Source organism: Cololabis saira, chromosome 13, assembly GCF_033807715.1.
Source record: "Cololabis saira isolate AMF1-May2022 chromosome 13, fColSai1.1, whole genome shotgun sequence".
Lineage (NCBI taxonomy): Eukaryota > Metazoa > Chordata > Actinopteri > Beloniformes > Belonidae > Cololabis > Cololabis saira.
This window is the reverse complement of record NC_084599.1, coordinates 13,341,929-13,361,820: the sequence shown is the minus strand read 5'-3', so window position 1 is coordinate 13,361,820 and position 19,892 is coordinate 13,341,929. Positions and strand designations below refer to the sequence as shown.

Here is a 19,892-nt window from a genome sequence, read left to right as displayed (position 1 = left end):
TCCCATACGATAATTCATATGAACCTCTGCCAAATTTGTTTTTGCATTAAAACCTTACACATTAATGCGACACTGAGCTGTTATAATAACTTGTAATACCCTCTGTGGCCTGGACGTGGTCAGACGTTATCTGCTCTTGTTGCTTGTCTCACACAGACACGTTTCCTCCCTCCCGTTTCCATGGCGCCCTGAATTGAGGTCAACCAACCATTTTTTTTTTTTTGGACTGATGCACGTGCGCCTGGAATCAACAGACAGATGCTGCCTTCTGCATGCACTTCTACAACGTTGTTGAAAAGGGCATTAGCACAGCCACGTAGAGGCTTATGGTGGAAGTTACCGTACGCACAAACGTGCATGGAGGCATTTTGAGTGAAGAAATAAAAAAAGAAAAAAGTTAAATAAAACCAGGAGCTGTGATACAAAAATAAAGCAACAATAACATCCACTGAAATAAAAAACTCGGAAAAGACAGCCTGGGGCTGTTATGGATTTATAAAGTTGACGGTCACAGAATCATTTAACGAACTACATGCTAACTACGGTGCTTCCCTGCAAATGTCCTTGTCTGCATTGTTGTTCAGAAATGTGAGCATCTATCTCACTGCCTGAACAATCTGGATGCAAGCGAACGGCACTGCAAAGAGAGGCTCTTGAAAAAGGAAAAGAGCTCTAATATGAGCAGACAACCAAAAAAAGGCATTTATGTGGTATTACATTAACTGCATAGGTTCATCATATTATCATTGGGTGTTCACGAATAAAGGTTTACAGAGAAGGCTTTACGTATGCTGCCTCTTAGCACCTGTTTGAAATATTACATTTTAGCTGCTGTCAGTTTCCATTCACCCAAAAATACAATGTCGTATAATGCAAAGAAAAGATAAAAAGGCATTTCATGGAAGTTCAGCACCTTTTTGAAGATATAAGAACTCTGTGTGGACCTTTCTGCAGAGCATTTAACAGCTTTTATTATGTGGGATTAAAGTTAAATTAAAAATTAGACTGAAACTGGACATAAATTGAAAAGCGGAAGGATGAGCTATCAAATAATTTGGAGAAATGAAAGCGTATTTAAATTATCCTACTGTTAAATTCAGTATTTAGTGTTTACAGCACGAATTCTGCCATTTTATATCAATAGGTTCTCACAACGAGGACTTCAAAAGCGTTCTTGATGTCAAAACACTGGGGTCTTGCTGTCTCTGCTCCGATCTAATCAGTCTTAACGGCATGTGAAGAACAACAAACATAACATAACCCCAGCCCAAGAGATGAGTAGATGGAATGAACCATGCAGAGGAGTGTAAACGAAAAGTAGCCTCAAAGATGGAGCCAACCATGGAAAAAGACAGATTAAAATTGAAGAAAGAAGAATTGGTAGTATAAGAGAGAAATAGTGATAAATTATAGATAGACTTGATAATAAACTTGGTTTAAATTTGAAACAGCAATGCTCATCACTCATCATTTAGCTAAAGAAAGAAAACAAGAACATCAAAACAGTCACTTAATGGAGGTTCTTGCCACGTGGTGTCTTTTCTTTTTATCATTGAAGGAGAATATAAATTATCTGAAGTGCAAGCATTTAATTTTGACATAAACCGCTGCCATCCTTTTATTTCACAGTCTGCTCTGTAGACAATTTATTTTTCAAGGGCAGAAGGAACAAAATGTTCACTTTAATTGACATATGTACATCATCTGCATGTCGTGCTGCTGATGAATACATTACTGGGAAAATAATGAAACATGCATGTGTTTTTATTGTATCACAACTGTTTTAAACAAATCCTCTTCTTAATTTACACCCACTTGTCCTTTTCTATTTTCACGTCACATTCAATTACATCTCAGAAAGCGTGTCAGCAGCATTTATTTGCTCTTATTCGCAGAACTGACTCACTTGGACTCCCAGAATATGAGCTGAGTAATGAGCCCGTCTCTGAGACGACTGTTATCTTGGCTGAGCCTATTTGATGGGGCTCCAGTTATTGATATTGATTTTTTTTTAACCACTACATTTCATTATTGTGTCAAAATGTGACTGACCTGACCGGCAGAAAACAAAATCCACAAGTGAATTTTAGAAGAGCTGAAAACCATTGTAGGTAGCCTGCTTTGTAAAAGTGAGGAAAAGTACAGGCAGGTATTTTACCAGGTGAACAGAGCTGTGGAAGTGTAACTTCATCTGACCACAGCAGCTGCCTCGAGAAACGTCAGAACACGTCGATTCAACGGTTCCCCTCAGTTTATTGCAGGTCACTCTGCTATTGAACATTATCTTTGAGTGGTAGTTTCTGTTGAGAGAAATGGATGGAAAACTGATCCTTGATCAATGTCATTAGGCTGTTCCAGCCCCTGATCCCCTGATCTCAGCGGCCAGCACACTGTGTATTTTTCCATGACCACACCAGCCAGCCATTGTGGTTCTCATCGTCCGTCTCTGGCATCAGCCCAGCATGACTGAGTGGAAAAGTTAACAGAACTGAGCACGTTTACATCCACACTGGTGTCATTAGTCCCGTCTTTGATAATGTTTTTATTGTGATGTTTACTGTACATGGTAGAACCATAAAGTGGTGCTTGAAAGTTTGTTAAAAACACAATTAAACAAACCTACTAATTAGGGCTGGGCGATATGGCCTTTTATTAATATCTCGATATTTTTAGGCCATGTCACGATACACGATATATATCTCGATATTTTGCCTTAGCCTTGAATTAACATTTTGATGCCTACAATCACACCAGTATGATGATTCTATATGTCTACATTAAAACATTCTTGTTCATACTGCATTCATATATGCTCATTTTAAACTTTCATGCAAAAAGGGGGAAATCACAACTAAGTCAAATTTACCAAAACTGTATTTATTAAACAGTTACTAAGCAGTGAGCGGCACAAATATGAAAAATTGAAGTGAAGGAGAGACGAGAGAGTGAGAAAAGCCTGTAATTTAATGCCCGCGGCTAAAAGCTAAAAGCTAAAAGCAAATGCGTGACAATGTATACTCGAATATTCACGATACAGTCATTTTGTACATTGCACAGAATAGAAGCCGAGATACATCGAATATACTTGATATATCGCCCAGCCCTACTACTAATAACAAAAAATTCATATCTATTAAGGAGATGATCCAATATTACATCTGTGAGTGGCGGTTACAATTAGCATGGAGTGAACATAACCATTATTGTTATCAAGAGACCCCCTAAAGGTCCCTGTAAATATCTGTGTTTGCATCTTAGTGTGCAAATTATTCCTTTAAACTGACCTTTCCTCCTCAATCAGCTACTTGGATGGTGACACTTATAATTAAGGAGTCATCAACTTCCTAATGCTAAGCTTTTCAAAGAGGCTTTAAATGTTCCTTGCAGCTACGGCACTGGCAGAATAATACAGTAATACCCTTCTGGCTAATCCCCAGTGCTTCTGCGTGTAAACACACAGACAAGCAAACGCAGGTGGAGACGCACACTTACCAGCGAGCGAGCTACGTGCAGGCCTGGGTAGGAACCTTAGCTGGACCCAGCTCAAACTATGTTAACGTGACTTAAACGGATACTACAATATCTTTGAAATCAGGATTGTATGAGGTCCATTATCATCACTTTAGTGAAAGTAGACCTAGTCATGAGACGGCCCTTTTCCAATGAGGAACTCAAGTTTGTTTTTCTTGTGATTTGCGGATGTTGACTTGTTGGTTTGACGAATCTCGGCAGAAGACCGAGAGTGGAGGGTTCATCCCTTTGAAAGCAATTTTAGGATGTGACAATAGTCAAAACATAGAGAAAACATAATAAGGTGGGTCTTTTCTTTAGGGCTGTTGACCTCATTAACAGCAGTTCTGTAAGAACTAGATGTATTTAGACGGGACAGTTGTAAGAAGTGTTTGGAGAATTTAACACAACCTTCATGGGCCAATTCTCTGTGATTTATGAAGGTTTTGGACATGACTGTTCAGAAGGATTGTTTAAATGTCTGACTTTCTACCAACCTTTACAAGATGTTCAATCAATAACAGTACACGTACAGACCTATAAAAAGGAAAGTTGCATTGTTTCAACCAGTTACTGTACAGTTGTGTTAAAGATAGTAGGAAGGCTCCTACTGTGCAACAAGCGTTTTAAAGCAGTGGTCCCCAACCCACGGGCCCCGGCCCGGTACCGGGCCGGGGGTCATCTGGTACCGGGCCGCACAGAGAGAAAAAATAATTTCTGTAGCATCCCCTGAGGATGGATGACTCTCAAACTGATGTTTCACAATGGTTTTATTCCTTGGATGTACAATAAATACACTGCAAACTCACTGTAAGAGCTATAAAGGAATAAAATAAAATAGAGTTAGTCTTTCTACATTCATATAAGTTTCATTTAACTTAAATACAGACCGACGCAGCTGCTCGCTCGGTAATAACAGCTACACAGGCTGATTTATGGTTCCGCGTTACACCTACGCAGAGCCTACGGCGTATGGTGTGCGTCGCCGCGCAACCTACACCGTAGGCTACGCGGTCTTTTAACGCAGAACCATAAATCAGGCCTACCGCTAACCACAATACATGAGTAACCATGACAACCAAACTCAATATGTACATAATACGGCATAACATTTGCAAAGAAAACCAATCCTTATCAGAAGGTGCTTTTTGTGTCAGTTGGCCACCACTTTAGCATTCCCGACACTAGTTTAGTCTTTCAGACACACTTTCTACTGCCGTTAAACTTTTATCATTAAAGTCCGAAGCGCCGGATGTTTACAAGGTCTCAGCGAGACACCTTCAAAATAAAAGCACAAAATATCGGTCTCCTTAATAAATAAAATAAAAGCCTGGCTTTAAATAATGTTAATGAGACATAAAAACACATTTATAGAAATACTCATATTAAAAGGTAATTTACAATTTCCATTATTTTATTTTATTTTTTCGAAAATTATGTTTTATTATTATTCATTATTATCATTACTATAGAGAAAATACGACAGTTTTTAATGCTGATCTTGTCATTTTATTTAGTTTTTATCAACTACACCTTTAGATTGGGCCGTGAAAATATTGTCAGACATTAAACCGGTACGCGGTTCAGAAAAGGTTGGGGACCACTGTTTTAAAGGACCTTATAAAAACAGCGTTATAGTTATGACACTTATAAGGACTGTCAAAATGACACTAAGATCCAACAGGACCGATTATTTGCTTTTTAGAACATGAGCGAATCTAGGTAATAAAGTGAATATGAATATTTGACCCTGACAACACCAGCATAAAAACAAAAAAACGAGCCTTTGGCCCTGCATCAAGGTGAATGCACACAACCACAACCTTCTCTGCACAACTCTCTTCCCTCTGGAGTTGTTTGATTTACCGGGCAACCCCGAGCACACAGAGGGCAAAACTGCTGTCCTCTGTTGTACGTGAACAGTATATATTTTATATAAAACGGTGAATGCATGAAGGGGACAGACAGCTGGAGAGCACAGCCCTTTACCACGCCAAGTCATCCATTATCAATATCAATAGCTGCAGGGAAGGAAGCAGACTAAATAAAAAGCTTCCTGGCTGCAGCTGGCTCCAAAACAGATCCTTGAGGGACTTAGCCTGGGGCTGTATAGGAGCCACGCAAAGAAACGTATATAACCAAACACAAACATAAGGACCTTGGAATCTTTATGATAAATATTTTACTTAATCTTAATCCAGATTAGGTGACTAATTTATAGATAAAGTTACAAATTATAAAATTAGCAGACTACTGCATTTATAGCTGATCAACTGCTGGAGTTGCACATCACATCTTTGACACAATACAAAGCAGGTTTATTCAGTTCTCTTCCTTGTCATCCAAGGTTTTGCATTTTTATCTAATAAGTCAGCTTCTCTCTTTCTCTGGTCAAGACTCAAATAGTTCCACAAATATTTGAAGGATTGCCATGAAGTGTTGTGCATTTTTAACATTGATGAGCCTCATGGGGACTGTGCTCCCATATGACTTCTCTCACAAGTTCTCATCATATTGGAAACTGACAGAGACTGGAGCAACAAAGCATTGAGCTAATTGCTGGTTAGTGACATATATCCTGTACACGGTCAAAGGATCGAGGAAACGGAGGATGCAGAGACAACTTACTGATGAAGTAAGTCAGTTTGTTCAAAGGTTTGTGTGAAAAATGTTTTGCTTTTCATAAAAGTTAATGGATCATGTTTATTTTAATGGTGCACTTGAAAAAAATCGAAAGCAACCATATTAAAGTAACCTTGTAAAATGATTTGACATTTTTAAATTGCAGCACACATTAGCCATATATAAACAAAGCACCTCAGCATATTTAATTTCTTTGAAATTATCATCCTGCCTTAAAAAAATGTTTCTTTAATAGTTAATCAATTTGACATTACCGTATATCACGTGATAAAATAAACCTTTCGATGGCAGATTGCATTCAGATCACAGTTTACGTGCACCCGATCCATTTCTGACTTTTGCTTCATTTTCACCTGCATAAACCCTTTTCACACAGACATCAATGCAATGCTTGTTATGGCAGCACTGGCAAATCAGGGGCATCGCATGAATGTATAACACCACCGGCGGGTAGTTGTTCATGTTCTACGGCTGATTTTTTAGTCTGAAACAGTGTTTAGCTTACATTTTGCTCTGCCATTATGCACCTGTGCTGACCGATCAAATGTACCAGTTTGTTTGTAACAACACGGCGTAGGTGAATGCAACCTCAGACCTGTGCTCATTAACACAAATACAGTCCAAATAACAAGACAAGTTCAATATACAGGCTAAGGCAGGTAAATATTTGATCAATTGAAACAGAATCATATGTAAAATGTTCATAAACACCTATTATGCCCAGGCTCTTCACACAGGCTGAGAGTTGACAACCAGTCTTTACTGTGGCTTATAAACACAAACCTGCTTTTTCTAACAGTCACACAGACAGCAGCCCAATTTCAAAGCCCGCCAAATTATGGTCACTATTATTTCACTATCGCTAATCCCACACACCCACTCTCTGCAAAATGAGAGCAACTGTCTGGGGTTATGGATTATCAGGCTGAACCAACATGAATGTGAGGTCAGGTGGACTAGACGGCCTTTCTAGTTTGTTGTGTCGTTTATCATCAGTTGTCCTGATGCCCTCTTCCCGCATTAGTTTCAAACAGGTGGACGCGGCTCAATAAGCAGTTCTAATAAATTTTAGTACAAAAGCAGTATCCATGTAAGGCTGAGACTCTGAGAACCAAACATAGGCAGAGGATCTTTACTTGGTCAAAACAAGCATGAGAAAATCATTGAAAAGTTTAAAAACAACATTCCTCAAACAACGACTGAGACAGATTTGCATATTTCTCCTTCTAGAATCATTAAAAGAAGAATTCAAGGAATCCAGAAACATTTGAGTGCAGAAACGGCGAGCCAAACCCAAACTGGACAACCAAAATCTCCCCGATCCCACCAAGAGATGATGTAAAAATACACCCAAAGAATTACTTTGGGAAACCTTTTTTTTTTTTTAACGAAACAATATGGATCACAAATGGCACTTAAACTTCACTGTGCAAAAAAAGGCCTCATGTTAACTGTGACCAGAGGTGACGCTGACATCGCGGGGCTCACAGGCGTCTGTGATGGACCATCGCACAGCCAAAACGTGCAATGCGGTTGGATGAATCAGTATTCAGGTTTGTTTGTTTGTTTTTTTTTTTAAGAAATAGTCATTGTTTGCATTTTTCCCCCCCCCCTTTTTTTTTTTTACACATCAGATATTTCAAACTGTATAGCTTCATATTTTTTTGGAATCAGAATTAGCTAATAAATATTAAATAAATATTTTACTATGGGAAATAATGAAAAAGATTTAAGACTTAATGCAAAAATACCCATAAATACAATAATGGTGCAAAATTGTGCCAGTTAACAGTTGAGTAGAGACTGCTGTGAGGAAGAAACTACTCTGGTGCCTGTATATACCTTATATTATTTATTGTGTTTAAACGGATAACATGTGTATCACGGATGTTGTTGTCATATTTAATGTGCACTGTTCCTGAATGCAGGTGAATATAACGCTATCAAAAGGGGCGAGGATGCATTAATACACCGGAGTTGTATGTTCACACATCTTCATTTTCTGAAATACAAGCTGTTCACAATTATCTCAGGGCTGACCACGAGATTATAAGGATTTTAGGGAAGTTCCCATGGACGCTTACTGCTACAAATAAACAGCATCTTTTGTCTGTAGTTGCATCCATGCGCTAATTTGTAGGGGATATTGAATTTACCCAGTGACTTTAGTCAAAATCTGACAGTAGCTCTGAAAAGCCTGTGATAGTTACATCTTGATGTAATTTTTGGACTTGACCGATGAAGTAGCTGGGTATGAAAGTTTAATTTTTCCTGGGAGACGTCTGAAAGCTCACTGGTCTTTGAAATGGAAATTCAGTGAGAGGGGATGTAGAGGGATCTGTCTTTATTAAAGACGCTCGGCCAAATCAAGTCATAGTGGCACGTTTAATCACGTCACAGGAACACACACACACACACACACACACGCACACGCACACGCACACGCACACGCACACGCCAAAAGTCAATGTGCAGACTGATACAAGTGAGCACAAATCCAGATGAAAAGTGGAGAGTTACAGGTTTTGCGTATTTCTAAAACACCATTCTCTGAACCTCAATCCAGTTTTCTGAATCAAACACTCTTTTGGTGAAACAATTTTCACTCAGTTACACACAATTTGAAGTTGAACGCAGGCTGTAAAACATATTTCTCACAGTGATGTACTTGTGCTCTGTAACGATCACCACAAGATGCAATGATGAACCAGGATAAAGGTGCAGGTGTCATGGATTAGACAACATTAGATCTCTGCAACCGAGTTCAGAGTCCACAGGTTATTGAAACTTGAAACCAAGAAAGGATAGAAATAATCTGAAAGACAGAGGAAGAGTGTTTAAAATAGTGTGCTAGGAGGAATGATAGTGGGACGAGGAAGACCAAGTTTGGTTATTTCAGATGCAATCAAACCAGCTGTGATTGATAGGTTCTAGTTTAAATCTGCTGGAATTCTCATTATGCAGCCCTGCGGTTTCCAGAGGTGGAGCAAATGCTCCTAAATATAAACCAAGTGACTGACACACACGCACTTAAATCTATATTGAATCTCAGTATGAATTTACTGAAGTGTCAGCTCAGTGATCCTTGTTGTCACCTAGGAGCAAATAATCCTTTACAGATGGAGGAGATGATGAGGGGCATATGACATGACAGAAATACTCAAGGTGTTGATCAGCTCCATTCTTTAGCTATTGCTCAGAGCAGCACCTTCTGCAGTTATGGTGACTCAGGAAATAATCTGCTCCAACGACAGAACATGACTGTACAACAATGCAGGTCACTGACAGGGATGAACCAATTGCTTGGCTGGACTGGAATTATTTTCAGCTTCACCAGCTGCGACTGGCAGATCAATCTTTCTGAAATCTGGTGCTGTAACATATAAACACAGAGAACTACACACACACACACACACACACACTCGTATCAGCATCGTACGCCCATTCTACAAACTGGATACTCCATTCCAGGCATGCAGCGCAGTATGTGTACTTCATATTGCATAATACATGCAGTACTTCATTATGTCCTTAGTTCATACTATGCTCCTAGCTGTTTTCCCTTTTTACAAAGTTGGTCAATCATTGTTCTGTTGAGATTACAAGATTTTTACAAGATTTTGTTCAAGTAATTTCCCTGTTTAAATGATGTGACTGATCACAGGCGGAAGATCATACACCACAGGTTCTGACAAGAGATTTGGTTACCCGGCTGTTCTCCAAAATCACAGTCTATCAGCAAAATGCACACACACGTCGCCGTCGGTATTGGATTAGCACACACGGTGAGCACAGATTATCTGAGTGTAAAACAGGTAAAAAAAAATATTTTGTAATAAAAAGGTTGCAGCCTGTTGTGTTGCAGCATGGCCCCTTTCTTCACTGATTTCTTCACTTCCCTCACCTCATTCCTTGCTCGTTTCTTCCTTATAGCTCAGATAGGAATTTCCCCGATGGCTACAGACATTTGGCTGGTTTAATACTGTATATGTTGGTTATTGGTAATGGTTCTGCAACGTGTCATGTAGTGTCTTTGGTGAGTCTTTCTCCTGAGTGTCACCAGGGGCAGAAACGCCGCTGCCCGGCTTTGCAGCAGTTTTCCTCCATCCTCAGCACCACTTCAGGTCCCACTAGGAGGGCTTCAGACGTAGCAAGCACTTCTGAAAGCTGCCTGCTTGGCTGGATCAGGAAGATTTTATCTTAAAGGTTAAGAGATCCCATGGGAATCATGCCGCCATCTGCTATTTAAAATGCTGATATCATGTTCTAGTCTTTCTGCTATAGTCTAAGCAAAAGGATGAGTGGAGTTAAGTGAGATGTGTTTTTTGATTTTCTAAAATGAAACTCATACATGGTTGAAATCTCTCTTAAGACCACCTAGATTTTTAACCAACAGCCTCTAAGGGTTAACCCAATGTTGATGTATGAGATGGCGGTCGCTCATGGTGTTTTATTTTGAAAAATCATCTTGATTCTCTTATGGCATTCTTGTGTCCGACTTCCTGCCACCTTGATCTTCTATGTGTGAATTAACGTAATTTGCCATGGAGGAGCAAAAAAATAGACTTGGCACGTATCTTTAATGGTGCTGAAACGGTCACTTGTAGGACGCAGCTAAACTGCGCCACAGCGCTTCCGGTGGGACTCATCTCATTCACTAGAGTGGCCATAATTCACAGAAGCTCTGCGCTGCTTCATCAGGGGTTTGAGGTGTTTATATACACACGTGGACAAAATTGTTGTTACCCCTCAGTTAAAGAAGGAAAAACCCACAATTCTCACTGAAATCACTTGAAACTTACAAACGTAACAATAAATAAAAATGTATTGAAAATTTAATAATCAAAATCAGCCATTACTTTTGAATTGTTGATTAACATAATTATTTAAAAAAACAAACTAATGAAATAGGGCTGGACAAAAATGATGGTACCCATAACTTAATATTTTGTTGCACAACCTTTTGAGGCAATCAATGCAATTAAACGATTTCTGTATTTGTCAATGAGCGTTCTGCAGCTGCAGGTATTTTGGCCCACTCCTCATGAGCAAACTGCTACAGTTGTCTCAGGTTTGATGGGTGTCTTCTCCAAATGGCATGTTTCAGCTCCTTCCACAGATGTTCAATGGGATTCAGATCTGGGCTCATGGAAGGAACTTTAGAATAGTCCAACGCTTTTCTCTCAGCCATTCTTGGGTGTTTTTGACTGTGTGTTTTGGATCGTTGTCCTGTTGGAAGATCCATGACCTGCGACTGAGACCAAGCTTTCTGACACTAGGCAGCACATTTCTCTCCAGAATGCCTTGATAGTCTTCAGATTTCATTTTACCTTGCACACATTCCAGACACCCTGTGCCAGATGCAGCAAAGCAGCCCCAAAACATTACTGAGCCTCCTCCATGTTTCACCGTAGGGACAGTGTTCTTTTCTTCGTATGCTTGGTTTTTGAGTCTATGAACATAGAGTTGATGTGCCTTACCAAAAAGCTCCAATTTGGTCTCATCTGTCCAAAGGACATTCTCTCAGAAGCTTTGTGGCTTGTCAACATGCATTTTTGCAAATTCCAGTCTCGCTTTTTTATGGTTTTTTTTTTTTTAATAATTATATTAATCAACAATTCAAAAGTAATGGCTGATTTTGATTATTTAATTTTCAATACATTTTTATTTATTGTTACTTTTGTAAGTTTCAAGTGATTTCAGTGAGAATTGTGGGTTTTTCCTTCTTTAACTGAGGGGTACCAACAATTTTGTCCACGTGTGTATAAAGATCTCACCCCGAATCCCAAACGCAGACCTCCAACCAATATGACACCAGTCCATCAGCAAGCTTTTTGACTGGTGATCTAATTCATAGTATGATGAGACATTCATGGCCAGTTTCTGGAAAGTGGTAGTTAACAAATAATAGAGCGGTTCCGTCTTCACCGTTGTGATGACGGGCATTGCATTATGGGACACAGTATGTGAGGTTAACTTACTATTATTTGGTAGAGTAATTTACCACTCTGTCTACAGAAAGCTGCCCAGATCTTTCATGCACGGTGTGAACCTGTAAAAGTGTGGTTTCAAAAAGTAGCCCTTTTTACACTACAGAAGGCCGACAGCCTCGGCCTTTTGTAAAACACAATGCAGCTTAACACATCCCACAGCTACTGATCTAGTTCAAAGGTGCACAGGAACAGAGCTCTTCACTCCATGCTGCCAAGAGACCACAATGAACACATACTGGTGTTACTCTGCAGCAGAATATGTTTCAATCTGGCTGATGGACATACAGCGATTGAGTTGCAGGAAAAGGCAGCCAGTTGTCCCTGTTCTCCGACTCCACAGCAAAGGAAATGCCTTACAAGAATGGGAACAGACTAGAGTTGACAAATGCTGCCAACAAGACCCTCACTGTTTAATGAATGAATATATCTCTCACTGCTCAGATTCTATTAAACTTGCATAAACCCTGCAGCATCTTTCTCTTGCACTCTGAATGGCTCTGTGTCCCATTCACAATGTGAGCTGACTTATTAAACTGCAAATAACCAGCAGATTTATTCGGAAATTCCTTTGAGAATCAGAAGACTACCTCTGATATCTGACATACATACATACATACACACATATATATATATATATATATATATATATATATATATATATGTGTGTACGGTATATATATATATGTGTGTATATATATATATATATATATATATATATATATATATATATATATATATATTTAACTCTGCTTCTGCATTTTGACTTATTTGGTTTTGTGTAAACAAGGACAACTTTCTAATATCAAGTTTTATTCAGCATCCACTAGATGAGAGACAAACTACAAACTACACTTTAAAGCTTTATCACAGGGCTGACATGCATACAGATTGACAGAGTGTGAACAACTGGAGCAGTGAGCCGGCACTACTCAATTACTTTTTATTATTGAAAATAATGACTATTAATTCTGTGTGGGTGGGTCAGATAAGACTGACAGCTTTGTGCTTGTTTCTGACTGTGCTCAAGCTCCATGCGATACTTATGAAATAATAACAGCCTGCACAGTGAGCCCCAAACTATCTTAATTGAAAACAGTGCGCATTTATTTTATTTCCCCTCAAGGTAAGCCGGGGTAGTATAACGCCGCAGCCTTTTATATATGAAAGCGAGCCAGAGCTCCGTAGCTTTTACAGCTGCAGAGTCACCATAACAGAGAAATACACGCTTTGTTTTATGTCTCTCTTTTCTGCCTTCTGCCTCTTCACTCATCTATCCAGTATGTATCACTCATGAAATGAAAAAATCCCAACAAAGCATAAGGACATCCTGCACCAATGCTCCTGCCTCTCTGTGGTGTCTGTTTAAAATAGCTGCTGTGGCACACATCCCCCACTTGCATAGAAAAATCAGCAGCACGTGAAATGCAACACAACTGCGTCATCGTCTACGTCAAATATGATAACGTCAAAGATCTGGCATGCGGTCAAGATCCTTGTATGTGTTCATGAAAAAGACCACCCGGATACAAACTAATCCTGGTGCGTACACGGAGGAGTCGGGGGGTAGAGGGAGACCTTTACTGAAGGAATGAGGAGGAAGCAGATGGATGGTGCAAGTCCACGGGAAGCAACCTCCTCTTTGTGCTTCTGTCAGCACTTCTGGTCGTCAGGCTGGGCTTGTCAGAACAGTGAGAAACTGAGGGGGATGGATGGATAACGAGAAATGAGAGGAGTTAAATTTCAGAGGGAGAGGGCTGCGATGAATGAGATTAATGCTGTCATGCTGGCGGTAGACTATGGGAACAAATTAGGACAGTCTGAGTATGAGAAGCTTTAAAGGAAACTAAACGTTCAGACGCCTATTTGAATAACAGCTTTGACACCCACACAGCTTTCTATTCAGCTGAGCTGTGCAGCTCAACACAGACGCAGGGTCCTGACGCTAACCAAACGCTCACACTGAGCACTTTGACGTATTACATGAACATTTACGTCTCAGAGGAATCAATGAGAATCAAGCTCAGCCTTTGCAAATGGCACCTCCATTCATTTATACTAATATGAACAGATCCTTTTCCGTCACTGATGGACTGCGTCTACAGCATAAGATTCTCCAGACAACTCGTCCATGTCGCAGCGCTTTCACTAGAGATTAAAACAAACTCGCTTTATCTGGTTATTTCAGACTTCACACACAGATGTTGCTGCAAGCACAGCGTGATTCACACCTACCCCTCCCTGATGCAGGACTTACAAGAACACTTGCCTAATCTACAGATGCTTGTACAATAAATAGAGGCGTCATTGGCCAACAGAAAAATAAGATCTAAATTCAATGTAAGCATTCATTCTGGGAAATAAGAGAGCAGGTATTATTCTATATTTTTCATGATTAATCATTTAAACTGCAGTTGTATTCAAATACAGATGCTGACAAATCTGTTAGTACCCTGCCAGGAAACTGAAAACAGCTATGTCCTTGTTAAAATTTTGTTTATAACCATCCTTCCCATTTACCTGTATTTCTGAATCTAAACTGACAAGTCTCCAAGACAATTTTGGCTACCACAGCAGGGAATCTACACAAAGGAATAAACTGCTTACTAGAAATACTGGGGGGAAATCACACTCGTGCACAGCGGTGGCCTGTTTATTAACGTTGCAGCAGCAGAAAATCCCCTTGTTTACTTCACTCTCATGACTTTGTCTTTCTACAGAATAACTTCTGCTTGAATTGCACTTCTTCAAGGATAATAAAATGATGCCCTACTAGAATAATAGGCATTTGCTGCATGGATTATAGACGTCACAGTTCATTGGTGGGGGGCTCCTGGTGTGGATAGATCCTCACCTCCGTGTCAAGCCAGATGTTTATGATTATGTTTGGAAGTGTATGTCAGGGGGGTGTATGTGTGCTGTATGGGTATCAGTGTGAGGATGTGCATGAAAATGATCTGATGTGTATTTTTAACCATGAGTGTCACAGTTTTTATATGTTGGTGTTGATTTTATTATGTACAGCACTTTGCGCTACTTAGTGCTATATAAATAAAGTTTGATTTGATGTCTTGTCAAAGCAACAGAAGATTCTGAGAGGCTGATGATGGACAATGACAATAACAATAATAATAATACATTTTATTTATGGGCGCAAGATAACAAAATCCAGATCTGGGTGTGCATAAAATAGGATGCTTAGGAGCTTTGGTTCAATTTGAAATTTCTCTACAAAAATGAATTTCTTGTGGAGATGAATAAAGTATCTATGTTCCTCTGTCTATTTATCTGGCAAATGTCCCATAAACATGTCTAATGTGTCTGTGAAGGCTCACTTTTCTCCATTATAGTTTTTGGAAATCCACCATGATGCTCCAATAATCCATGTCCTGGTTTATGTTATTAACATATTATATGATATAACTATTATGACTAAATTTGGGACTGACTAATCAGATGACCAAGCGAATTATCAACCATTTCTTTTAAGATTCAGTATTGGCTTTCCGCTTGAGAATATCCAGACGATTAACAGGCATCTGTTCAACCCTGTGTTGTTAAACTTATGACACTGGTGCCTTGGTCTTACCAGAGGACCCAATTACATTACCAGCTTTGGGAAGAGGGAGTTAAATGTGTTAACTTCCTAGGGGGGAAAGGAATATCATAAAGCTCAAGTTCTTATTTTTCAAAGACCCTGTTGTTTATTTTTTAGATTGAAAATAAAATAAGTCCAATAAAATGGCATACAAACAAAACATGAATGTAAATTGGCCATCAGTCTCTCTAAACACTAAAAATCAGCATCAGCCTTCAAAAAGCCCAGACCAGTCAATCTCTAACTATGGCAGACGTTCAAATAGTTTAATGAACAATAAAACTAAATGTTGTGTTTGCATACCAGTTTGTTCTTATAAGAAATACTAAAACTCAGCATAAACATAAATGTTTTTACTTCTACTGAAAGACTGCTGAACAAAGACATATTTTATTGCTTGCGCTCCTCAACACTCACTTATCTATTAACTTGATTCACGGTGTGCAGACAGAGAATACCTGTCCAAGCAAATTCTCATTAGTTTTATAACAACACCAAGGCAATCATGGTGAACACATTTCTCTGTATGCATAGTCATCCAGAACTTAGCATTATTATTAGGCCTGTAGAACCACTCTGGCTTTATTAAGGAAGTACGTCTGTTGTTTGTTTGTTTTTATAATAAACCATATTTTAATAATCTTTTCTTTTTTTGTTGTTGTTGGTAATCCTTCTTATTATAATCAGTTCAAATCTTGATCGACAGTTCAGTCAAATATTCATAACACGGCTCAGAAACCCACCAACCAGGGTATAAGTGGCATGGATGAACGCTATTCAGCAAACTTAAATTTAACGCCATTCAGTCACACGAGGCCTGTGTGCATGTGAAGGTGAACTGACTGAGCAGGCGTACACTTGTAAAATTACCCGAGGTGATAGAGACACATGGCAGTGAGCATCCTTAAAGAAAAAAACAAAACAAAACATGTGCAGCCAGAGGCACCTGGTGTCATCCCCCCCCACCCGGTACAGTGAGGTTTCGCTCTCACTGTCCGGCCTCTTTGATTCACGAGCCCGCCCTTTGTGGCGCCGAGCAGAGTCAGCACTTTTCTCGGCAGGGACAATGAAAAGCTGCAAACTGTGATGTAAACGCAATGAATGCAGCATGATTGATGGCTGTAATTCAAAGGCTGAACACATGGCTGAGGCCAGTGGCATGGATGTGCACATCGATGTTTTCCTGAACACTTGCGTCGGTTACATAATGTAATTTTACATACAGACAAAAAACTCTACATTGATGACGCAAAAATGCTACTGTTGATCAATAATTTTGGCACTGCTTTAGACTCGACACGATGGTGTTAAAGGGACATTCTGGAGTCAAATCAACCAGGTCTAATAATAGATGGTAAGGGCCGGGGGGTTAAACTTCAACTGGGGACCAAAACGACCTGAATCAAAGCAGCTTTGATGGTAATTAACGTGCTTCCAGAGAACTACATTTTTATGTGCAGGCACTGAGATTTTATGACAAAATAGTCAAGAGTAAGAAGCTGAGGCCATGAACTCACCTCTTTTGTGTTTACTGACAGCAGCAGTTTGCTCGACCATCGATTGTCAACTTTTACAGCCTTATAACAAAATGGCAGCAAGTGGGAGCCGATGCCTGTACAAATCGTCCTGTTTATACAGTTTCTGCTCACTTACAAAAGGTAAAAATACTTCAGTTTGTCTCTAAGGACCCTATACACACCGAAGAATTAAATTTGGCAGTTGGTTCTGACATTGCTCGACTGCCCCAAGTGCTACCATTAATTACTATTTTGCTGTAAACATATGCCGTTGTCACACAAAACTGATTTGATTCCCCTCACCTATATTGAGATGCACATATTATAAATATAATATATATATATATATATATAGGTTTATTTTAACTTCAGTTTCTTTAATCTAGAAATGTAAACCTATAAATGCAGACCATTGCTTCTTTTCATTTAACATCTTATCAGGTAATCTCCACAGTCTCTATGCTTGCTGTATATACAGTTTACCATCCATTATTAACATTTAGGGTCACAGTGGTCTGCTGGAGCCTATCCTCGGTCAGTTCTTGCAAAACACAAGGGATACTCCCTGGACAAGTAGTTTACCAGGCATTAACATGAAAATAACAAGTGAACATGCTGCTTTCTTTTATCACACAAAGAAAGAAACATTCCATATTAATAAAGCAGGAGAATACAACTCAGCAAGCCTGATGTTTCACAAAGTGATCTAAAGTTCAATAAAATTCAACAAAAGGTAAATTATAACTATATTTCCCACATGTGTCACATTTAGGGTGTTGTGATGATAACCTGTAGGGGGTTGCTGGTTTGATTTCTACAGCAGCCATCTCAGCAGGATGCATCAGCATCTGGGACTGACACCTAACTCTAAAAGACAATTAAATTCAGCCATGGGAGCATTTCAGCCAGTTTCAGTTGGGTACATCTACTGGTAAAGGGCTTTTTTCTGCCACACAAGACACGACTTGTGGACATGAAACTGCAGGAACAAAGGTGTGAGATCAATACTGGGTGGCTTTATTTGCTCCATTTAATGTCTCCTTTTAGCATCCACGCCTTTTCCACAGTGACATGCCATATGTCTGCTTTTTTTTCCAATATATTTGAATGTGTCTGAATGTATCTGGGCGTCATCTGCACACAGACACCATTAAAACAGGAATCCCATTTGACTGGCAGGAGACTCACCCTGTCATTTTCTGGGTACAGAAAACAGCTAAACTGGTTATTTTTTGTATTTAGGCAGAAACACTGACAACTATTTGTGTTTGTGAAGGAGAATTTATAGGTGTTGATAGGAGGCCTAACGCTGGAAAATGTTGTTTTTTAAATGTGCATTTAAAAACATTAAGGGTGGTCAGATCCTTAAGGTAGATTTATGGTTCTGCGTTAAATCGACGCAGAGACTACGGCGTACGGTGCGCGTTGCCGCGTACCATACGCCGTAGGCTCTGCGTCGATTTAACGCAGACCCATAATTCAGGCTTTACAGTCAGCTCATTAGTGATATTACCAATTATATGACATGTCATGAGGCTTTTCCACGTCCTTTTCCATCCCCTGCCCTGCTCGTGTGTCCAGGGCTGCAGGTTTGTGCACATGCATGTAGATGAGGAGCCACCCAGCCGCAGGTACAGTCTGTCCTGAGATATTAACTAGCCTAGCTGCACGGACATGAGTCGGGACTTTGTGGTGAAACCGGACAAACATGCTCACTCACTCACCCATCTCTGATGGGTCCATCCCGTAGCCGACCCCCACCAGCGTGTCCTCGGCGTCCTCGGCCGCCGCGGCCCCGGGCGGCGGGCTGCCGTCGGCCTCCAGCCCGACCGCTCCCTCGGCCGCTGCCTCCATCAGCTCCGGGGGAACCAGGACCAGCGGGACGGAGACCCGGGCGGTGCGGTGGACCCGGCGGAGCGGGGAGGAAGGAGAGCGGGGGGATGTTTGAGGTGTCACGGCAGTTAAGCGGAGCGGTGCGTGAGGGAGAACCGAGACGGTGCCTTCATCAGTGCGGTGGTCCAGAGGCGGCTGGTGCTCCTCTCCTCTCTCCGCTCCTCCCAGCGAGGCTGCACTTGCTGCTCTGCTGGCTCTGCCTGCTGCTGCCGCCGCTGGGGCGCCGCCTGCAGGCGCGTGGAGGAACTGCAGCCAGGGCCCCCTGCAGTCAGGGATACAGGCTGTAGTACAGTGGCGTCAATTCAGTCGAAGCTAAGGTATGGGAAGGTTATGAGTCACAGAACTTAACTAGAATATCAATCAACACGCCCAGCAAATACTCATCACAGGAGTCTGCTGTGTAGCTTATCTGTGTGGTCAGGAAAATTGGAACTTTTTCAAATGCAGTCTCGCTCACACTGCAAAAACTCTTATTTCTAGTTAAAATGTCTAATTTTTAGTCGTTTTTAGTCTCATTACACTTAAAACAAGAGTCATCGCCAGAAAAATAATTTATTTGACCATTTTCACCTTTTTCAAGTACATTTTCAATTTAAATAAGTAGAAAAATCTGCCAGTGGGACAAGATTTATCTCTCATTACAAGCAAAAAAAATGTTCTACTTATTTTAAGTGAAAATCTACTTGAAACAGGTGAAAATTGTTGTTTTTTGAGTTTTTGAGTCTTGTCTTAAATGTAATG

The 19,892-nt window shown here is 40.1% G+C and overlaps 1 protein-coding gene across 5 annotated transcripts in view; it reads right to left on the bottom strand.

The window, feature by feature from the left end:
- pip5k1ca (phosphatidylinositol-4-phosphate 5-kinase, type I, gamma a) overlaps positions 1-19,358 on the bottom strand; it is a 53,557-nt gene extending 34,199 nt beyond the window's left edge. For 3 of the 5 annotated variants that reach the window (XM_061737772.1, XM_061737774.1, XM_061737773.1), the window contains exon 1: positions 18,983-19,357. In XM_061737772.1, the coding sequence (XP_061593756.1) occupies positions 18,983-19,112 (130 nt within the window). In that variant the 5' untranslated portion in view covers positions 19,113-19,357. Of the gene's footprint in view, positions 1-18,982 lie in introns of all 5 variants that reach the window. The other 2 variants (XM_061737771.1, XM_061737775.1) reach the window with 2 other exon arrangements.
- Between the last annotated feature and the right edge of the window lie 534 nt (positions 19,359-19,892).